Source organism: Sinocyclocheilus anshuiensis, unplaced genomic scaffold, assembly GCF_001515605.1.
Source record: "Sinocyclocheilus anshuiensis isolate Anshui unplaced genomic scaffold, SAMN03320099.WGS_v1.1 scaffold522, whole genome shotgun sequence".
Classification (NCBI taxonomy): Eukaryota; Metazoa; Chordata; class Actinopteri; order Cypriniformes; family Cyprinidae; genus Sinocyclocheilus; species Sinocyclocheilus anshuiensis.
The window spans coordinates 1193955-1202816 of NW_015544185.1; the positions used below are offsets into that span (position 1 = coordinate 1193955).

An 8862-nucleotide genomic window follows, 5' to 3' on the forward strand; every position below is an offset into this window, starting at 1 on the left:
ATGTTTCATTATATTACTAGTGTTGCCTCCTTCGTTCACTATTACACTACTGCATATATTGCATCTGACACTGGTGTCACTTAGTTTTGTAACGTTAGCCCACACTTTCGAAAGTTTCACTCTTTCCGCGATGACTGATTGCACGCAAACACGCACTGCACATGCGCATGGATCACTAGGGTTGGGTACCGAACTCTGTACTTTTAAGGGTACCGACCGAATTGCATCGGTACTACAGATAATTTTGGACGAATAAATCAAAAGTAGCCACTTAATTCGAATCGCGATATGAACTAGTGTCTGTGAATATTAAAATGCAAAAAGACGGTTTAAATATGAATCCTGCATGTTCCGCTTGCCTCTGTATATGAATGGCGGAAACACGGTTTTGTTTACTACACAAATACTGAAGTACGCGTGATGCTCGCGGTGATTTTCGGCCTCTGCGTCTCACTATATGACGGCATGAACACAAAAACTTAATCTCCAGAGCTGCTAAAAATTAAAACAAGAATTGAAGAAAGAAAAAGTTTGTAGGGCCCTATTGTTCAAAATGTTGAAATTGCGACTTTTGTACTTATTTTTTCACTGAAATAAATGTTTTTGTAATTACACGGAGAGTAAAGTACCGAAAAAAGGTACCGTTGGGTACCGGCACCGAAATTCAGGTACTGGTACCGGTACCGTACCGGTTAAAATGTGAACGGTACCCAACCCTAGATATCACACGCACGTCGAGCAAACGTCGGCCACATCATTCAGTGAAGGGAAATGACAAGCAGCAGCTTCTAATTCGTCGTTAACATTGAAGTATACGGAGATAAAACAACGCAAGTATCGATAACTGTATCGTTTGTCCTGAAGCTTATCGGTACTCCGGTATTGACCCAATTATGTACCCGTCCAAAAAAATACCGGTTCTCGGTACCCATCCGTAGTCTTCAGTGTCACATGATCCTTCAGAAATCATTCCAATATGCTGATTTGCTGCTCAAGAAACTTTTGTAATTAATGCTTCATATTTTTGGAAGCATAAGAGACCTCTTTCAAAAACCTTTAAATTAATCATTCCAAACTTTTGACCCGTGTTATTTATTTACCTATTTAAATATATACACCTGTGCTTTCCAGCAAAACTTGGAGGTTCTCAGGAGATCCAAACTGAGTGAAGCAGAACTGGAGGAGTTGGAGAGGAAAGAGACAGAGGTATAAAACCTCATTATAAATACATACATCTTTCTTTTAGAGAGTATTTCCTGGATGTTACTGACACTGATTCATTCCCTTTTACCTTGTACTGAACAGATGAAGTACAGAGACAGGGCTGCTGAGAGAAGAGAGAAATACGGTATCCCTGAACCCCCTGTGCCCAAGAAAAGGAAATTCACCCAGCCAACACCTGTAGTGTAAGTTCAAGTGCTTATTTTAACACAAAATTTAAATTTGATTCAGTAGCGATATTTACTATTACAATACAGTTGCGATAGCAATATAACGATGCATTTTGTGCCATTTGATTTGCAGAAATTATGAACAGCCCACCAAGGACGGCCTGAACAGCGATAATATCGGCAATAAGATGCTGCAGGCCATGGGCTGGAAGGAAGGCAAAGGTCTGGGTCGAAACCAGCAGGGCATCACGGCACCAATTGAGGTACGACTCATTTTGTCATGTTACCATGGTATACCTGGTATTCTATAAACCGTTCAACACAAATGTTTCTTGTGCAATTAGCATAGATGTATTTGTCAGTGTAGGTGGTGTCTGTTAGTATGTGAAAAACATACATGCATGGACAGACATGCACAATTTGGCAAGCATCAGAAATGACATTTTTACTTTGCATTCAGAGTTTTTGCAAAAAGTTTGAAGTTGTAAATCCAGAGTCCTTGAATTAACCATCTTTCCAGCAATGTTATTCTAGTATTTTTGAGTTAATATTATAATTTTCATTAATATTTTGAATTAGTTTATGTATATTTTCTGTTTTCATTTTCATTTCAAAGTTTTTGTAATTGTTGTTTTTGTCTTTTTTTTTTATTCATAATTTTTATTCTTTTTTTTTAAATGACAATAAAAAGTTTAAGTTTTTTTAATATATTTTGTTTTTGATAACCTTTTTTTTTTTTTTTAAACAAGGAAAATATTTTTGCATGGTTTTAGTTAATGACCTTGCTTTCCAGGTTGAATATGCTAAAATAAAATCAAGATGTATTTTAATGTTCTTGACGTGTTATTTCACAATAAATGATGCTGTGAGTGTTGCAGTGACCTGTGCTGTTTAATATGCAGTGCGAAGCCTGAAGTAGACGCCAAATATTTTGTTACTTTGTTTTTGTTTTGCAGCTCACTAATCATAAACAGGTGTGGCAGAAGGTTCATTTTGAACCCCAGTCACACCGCAGTATCTTCTTTTGCAAATACTTGACATAACTAAGAAATTAATCTTTGTCATCTTGCCTGCAGGCTCAGTTGAGAATGAAGGGAGCTGGTCTGGGAACTAAAGGAAGCAACTACAGCCTCTCTGCTTCAGATACATACAAAGATGCCGTCCGGAAAGCCATGTTTGCACGCTTTACAGAAATTGAGTAAATGAGGATCTGTCATGTCAGTTTGACTAAAGATTGTGGATTGTGACTTTAATCGTCTGCGCTGAGGCGTGTCGTATTTATTTTGACTTCAGAAACTGTCAATGAACATGAGATATGTGACTAGTCCTCGAGAAATGTGAAGAATGTGTTTTTGATTTTGATTATTATTTGCTTTTTCCAAAATAGATCTTGGAACTGTGTAAAGTTTATATATGATCTCATTTTTGTACATAAGAAAATAAATGAGATGAACTGAACTGAATTTGAATGCTTTTATCTTTTGGGTGTAATTTCATACTGTGATTGGATTGTTTTTGAGATCAATTTGCAAGTCAAATCTGAAATGTGATTATGCTGAAAGCTAATTTCATTTTACCACAACACCTTTCTTTCACTGCTAAAGGAATGAGTGTTAAATTGATCTGTCTTGCTACCAAAAGTTGAGCATTTTTTGCTTTCAATATTGACCAAAAAATATTTTTTGTTTGTTTTTTTTTGCTTGTCATGGTTCTAGCTTCTTGTAAATCTCCTGCATGTTTGAACATGTTTGTTTTACTGGTTTCATCCATTCGCCACCTGTGGCATAGTTTTTAATCCATGGAATGCTAGAGCAACCCCTTGTTCACAGGAATTTACCTTTTTTTTTCCTTTCAAGAGAACAATGAACTTGAATGATGTCACGGTTGGTAGAAACTTGACAAGTCAGTGACACCCAACCATCTTTCACCAATGCAAACAAGATGTTTTACAAAGTTATTTGTTTACACAGGAAAATAAAAGTAGACTTCCTGGGGTGTATTCCAGAAAGCACGGTTAACTTACCGTCAGCTAAACCCTGAACTTTCGGTTGATTAACCCCAAACCTTGCTTACTCGAGGAGTAAGTTCATTTAACTCGGAGTATGTTCCTGGTTAAGACTCGAGACATTCTCAACAGAGTCACTATGGAAATGGACGCTAAGAAAAAGCGTGCCATGCTGTTTCTTTCTTCGTTTGTTCAATGGTTGTTTACATGTTTAGTGCATAATGCCACCTAATTGATTTTATTTTTTTGAGAATGTTTTATTTATAATAAATTATTTTTCTTTAATCCTTGAGAATATGAATTATATTGTTTTTTTGATGCTAATTGTATATCAAGTCATATCAGATATGTATTTTGATTTAGAATTTAGACAGAAAATGCCGATCCATGTGTGAGATGATAATATAAAATGTAATAAATATATATAATATAATAAATTAAACATTACCTTGTCATAGTGTTGTATAATTTATATATGCCAATAAAATAAATATTATAACCATATTAGAATAATATATTACCTTATTTATTACTTAGCGCTTCATCATTAACATATCATATATATATAATAGGCTATATTACATATTGTAATATGATATAATGTTGTGCACTGTCTGTCATGCCCACCGAAGGCTCGTCAGTAGCCTAGCCCTAGATCACACGTGTGCTGAAGTGAACTAACCTGGAACATAACCTGCTCAGCAGGTTATCTTCAGCAGGTTATCTTCAGAGAGCAAGTTACTATGGTTACTTACATACCCTGAAAGTAACCTCCGATTTTGGAACCGAAAGCTGAGGTTATCCGCTCGCTTATCCTCAAACATACCCGGGTATGTCACATAACCTGCTTTTTTTGGAATACCCCCATGAAATAAAAGCAACTTTTTAATCATCAAAAAAGTACCATTATTTTAAATTGTAATATTTCACAGTATTTTTTTTTTCCTGTATTTCTGATCAAATAAATGCAGGCTTGATGAGCATGAGAGACTTCTTTCAAAAACATTGAAAACGTCCAAACATTTCAATGGTTCTGTGTAAGTAAAAATACACAACATTCAAAATTGTAGTTGTATAAATAAAAAGGTTAGGAATCATATTTGTTTCAAGTGCTTTTTATTGGGAGTGGGGGGCCTCGCACATGAATTTTGCCTAGGGCCTCCAAATGTCTAGAACCGGTCCTGGTAACATTAAAGCCATTTTGTGTGAAACATAGGCTGGTACATTTCAGTGACCTCTAATGCTGTCGTGTCAGATTTGGTGACCCTGCTGTACATCTGCAGCTGTTCACATCAGACCAAAACTCTAGGATATGAAATATGTTTAGACATCATCATAACTTGTCAGTAGTTGTAAAATAAGTGACATACTGTACAACCAAAATTGCATGATCATGATGTTAATACTCACCGTCTGAAACCATACCTGTAGCATGGTACTTCCACAGTTCTTTTAGTAAGGGCATTTTGACATTTAGCCACATCTCAGAGACTCCGCGTTAATCTTGTTGGTATGTATGAGAGATTCACATGTTCACGATTACGGTTTGCAGCTCCAGTTATTTCATTAGATGTTTCCAAGACAAGCAGTGCAGTGTCTGTCCTGCTGCTATGGACTCGTGAACATGAGATCACGGTCACAACTGATGGATCAGAATATCAAGGTGTAGGAGAACACCATCATTTGGAGCTGTAGATTTCTGCATGCTTCTGGCGAATGCAGCGTCTTTATAGCAGTTCACAGTGGATGCATTCTTGCAAAGGTTAGTGAGAGAAATTATTATTTAATATTCTTATTATTATTCTTCATATTATTTAGTATCCGAGTTGCATGCGATCGTTGTAACATTAAATAACGGCAGGTCTGAATTTTTTTTATAATTACAGCATTACTTCAAACCAGAAATACTGGTTCATATTGGAAGTGAAAGTCTTTTCAAATATGATTTCATGTATACTGAATGTGCAAACGGTATGTTTTTGTAGTCTACACAAATGTGAACTGATTTCCAAGAAAGCAGACACATGGCATCACAAGCGTTTAACCAATTTTGCATTATGTTTTTGACAGGAGGAGTGGTTATTGGTGACAGACATGGGTGCTAGTTGGACACAGAGCTGGAAGGAGGAGTTCAAAGTTCACAAACTCCACCTTCTCACCTCTAAACCAGAGCTTCTTCTTCAGCCACGGGTGAGTTTGAGTCACTAAACTTCATGCACTGATCCAATTACCATATGCATGATGGAAACCCTGCTGGAAGAATCAGACCAAAGGTTTTTGCTGGTCTAACAGCCCTAAACTGCTTGGTCTGATAATGTACCAAGAGAAACCAGATCCACTTGGTTGCAATCCAGTTGATCATCCTTCTAGACCTGCAAATGACCATAAATGACTGGCCTGGACTACAGGAGTTATATCGTCTATTAGCAGTGCTACTAGTTTTGTTCAAATATATGTGTCAGTTTCCAAAATCCATCATCATAATGAGAACTAATATTCATCCCTGGCTTGTGGGATATTCCTCCTTTGTTGTGGATTTTGTACAGTTAATATACTTTGATGTGTACATGATGGAAACCCTGCTGAAAGAATCAAGCTAAAGGTTTTGCATCATGGTTTGTTCCTGGTCCACGGTGGTCTACCAGCTTAGATCAACTAGCGATCGTAACTGACCGGCCTGAGCTAGTTAGAAACCTTGTTATATATATGTCATGTCTGTCAGCAATGCCATTAGTTTCATTGTATATAATATGAATGTAAATAATGTTGAAGACATTGTATTATATAGATCAAAACGTAAATGGCAATTTCCAAAATCCATCATACTGAAAGATGAAATTGACATAACTTGTCTGGTTTTGTTTGCAGTGGGATATTCCTCCATTGTTGTGGCTTCTGTACAGATGTTTTATGCTGCTCTACACCTTCAGCTGGTTTATCTACACGGCTCTTCTCTTCAACACACCTAAATTCCTAATTTTTCTCAGCCATATCTCATACTGTCTTATGGTTATCTACTATCTGGTTTCTCTCTGTAATCTGGCCTGGGCTTTCTTGGAAATCAGATGCTCCTCTCACAGAATGAAAAGAGGTAAAATTGTTGTGCAGTGTGTTGCTGATCACAAATCCCACTGATTGCCACACAGATCGCACGCAGTGACTTCATAAACTATCCTAAGTCACATTTATGCTATTGGATTATAAGAGTCTTGAAAGAACTACAAACTAAGCCTACAAAGACGTCAGTATTGTTTTGCATGGTGTTTTCCAGCAAACATCTTTATGAATTTAATGAGTTGTAGTAGTTTTATTTCAAATGTAAATGCATTGCTAAATATATATTTACAATATTGTATATTTACAATATATTTAGAATATGAATTAATTTTTTTAAATTAATCTTATTTTATTTATTTATTTATCCATTTTATTTTTGTGAAAATTTGAACTGAATTTGAACTCAACAGAAAAGGTACTTACTGTTAAGCCCTGATTAGATCGCAATATAATACATCGTCATCTGCTCTCAAATATTGCAGGAGCTGTTCTCACTGTTTTGAGCTATTTTAGTAACGTTTAATCAACCAATGTTGCAGTAAAATCCTTTGCTGCACTTTATGCCATTGAAAAGTTTGTGGTTGGTTAGATTATTTTTTGTTGCATTCATTTGATCAAAAATATAGTCATATTGTGAAATATTATTCCAATTTAAAGTAACTGTTTTCAATTTGAATATATTCTAAAATGTAATTTATTCCTGTGACGCAAAGCTGAATTTTCAGCATCATTACTCCAGTCTTCAGTGTCACATGATCCTTCAGAAATCATTCTAATATGCTGATTTGATGTTCAAGAAACATTTCTTATTACTATCAAATATGAAAACAGTTGTGCTGCTTCACAGTTTTGTGGAGGATTCTTTGAGTAGAACGAACAGCATTTATTTGAAATAGAAATCTTTTGTAACATTATAAATGTTTTTACTGTCACTTGATCAATTTAATGCATCCTTGCTGAATATTTTTATTTTTTTTAAAAAGAGGCCTATACATGTGTTTCATGCAGTCCTTTCCTCCACTATGTGTCAGTAGTGAATGTGAGACCCTCCTTTCTCTTCCCGTCCCTCTCACCGCTGCTCTCTGTCTGCAGTGGCTCCTGCATTCTCTAATGGTCTGTTTTTCATTAACTGTCTCCTTTCTATACTGGACCATAATCCACCCCTTTGATGAGCACTCCTTCACAGCCTTCAACATCAACATCCATGTTATCAACAGCATCCAGACCACCGTGGATCTGTTGTTGTCCTCCACACCCATTCATCTCACCCACTTCTTCTACGCTGTACTGGCCGGAGCTCTTTATGTCATGTTTGCTGTTGTTTATTGGCTAATGGCCGGCACAAACATGTTTTGTCAACCCTACATCTACAGCATTCTTGATTTCAGTGGGCACCCCCTAGTGGCAACACTTTGCATTCTGGGAGTTTGTCTGCTTTGTTTACCATCCTGTCACTTTGTGCTGTGGAACCTGCAGTTATTGAGGGAGTGGATGGTGAGCAGAGAGAAAGCGAGGAGATTGCTTTAAGGAGGGAGGTTTGGTGGTGCGTGAAGGTGTCTGGAGGAACAACCTTTGACCTTGTGCCTTCACTGGATCCAGCAGCCTCTGTGTTTGAGACAAGCAGGAGGACAGCCATGATGGAGAACCAACAGTCACAGTCACTCACTCTTGTTTGAAGGAGTTTCTGGTCTGTCTGAATCTACATGTTCTTATTTTAGCAAGATTTTAAGATTTTTCTGATGCTAATATCTTCCAAAGCTTAATCATAAACTCTTTGGACTTGACTCTGTTTGCTCCAAATGTTGTTGGTCTGAAATGCCCTAAAACCGTTTTCAGGGAAAGCAGCCCACACTGTGGAAAAAAAAAAAAATCAGAAATTTTTGGAAAATCAGAAGGATTTCTGACACTCTCAGAAAGAAAAGGTACAAAAGTTGTCAATGGGGCAGTACCTTTTTAAAAGGTACACTTTTGTACCCTTTAGATGCTAATACAGGTGCATCTCAATAAATTAGAATGTCGTGGAAAAGTTCATTTATTTCAGTAATTCAACTCAAAGGACACCGGCCCTCCAGGACCGAGTTTGGAGACCCCTGGTTTAGGAAGTAATATGTAGATTTAAGGTACCAATATGGACCCTTTAGGTACAAAAGTGTACCTTTTAAAAAGGTACCATCTCAGTGACAGCTTTTGTACCTTTATTAAAAAAAAAAAAAACATTTTTCTTGACCTGATATAATATAAATATACCAACCTACTGAAGTACTAAATCTGTTTTGTATTGTTATAATACACTGACAACCTCCATAAATCAGAACTAGCTTTTCCACAAGCTGAGGTGAATACTAAGATAATATAGTAGGTGCACACCCATGACACTAAAAGAATGCATTAAACATTAATTTAACAACT

General features: G+C 36.5%; 1 protein-coding gene and 1 pseudogene across 2 annotated transcripts in view; both read left to right on the forward strand.

Moving 5' to 3' along the window:
• The window catches only part of LOC107696464 (RNA-binding protein 5-B-like), a 15528-nt gene extending 12679 nt beyond the window's left edge, over nucleotides 1-2849 (forward strand). Inside the window, exons 23-26 of one of the 2 annotated variants that reach the window (XM_016496807.1) lie at nucleotides 1132-1206; nucleotides 1306-1406; nucleotides 1525-1654; nucleotides 2468-2849. In XM_016496807.1, the coding sequence (XP_016352293.1) occupies nucleotides 1132-1206; nucleotides 1306-1406; nucleotides 1525-1654; nucleotides 2468-2593 (432 nt within the window). In that variant the 3' untranslated portion in view covers nucleotides 2594-2849. Of the gene's footprint in view, nucleotides 1-1131; nucleotides 1207-1305; nucleotides 1419-1524; nucleotides 1655-2467 lie in introns of those variants that run through there. The other variant, XM_016496808.1, reaches the window with a different exon arrangement.
• Nucleotides 2850-5337: 2488 nt separating this feature from the next.
• Nucleotides 5338-8129, forward strand: LOC107696397 (protein rolling stone-like; annotated as a pseudogene).
• The last annotated feature ends 733 nt before the right edge of the window (nucleotides 8130-8862 follow it).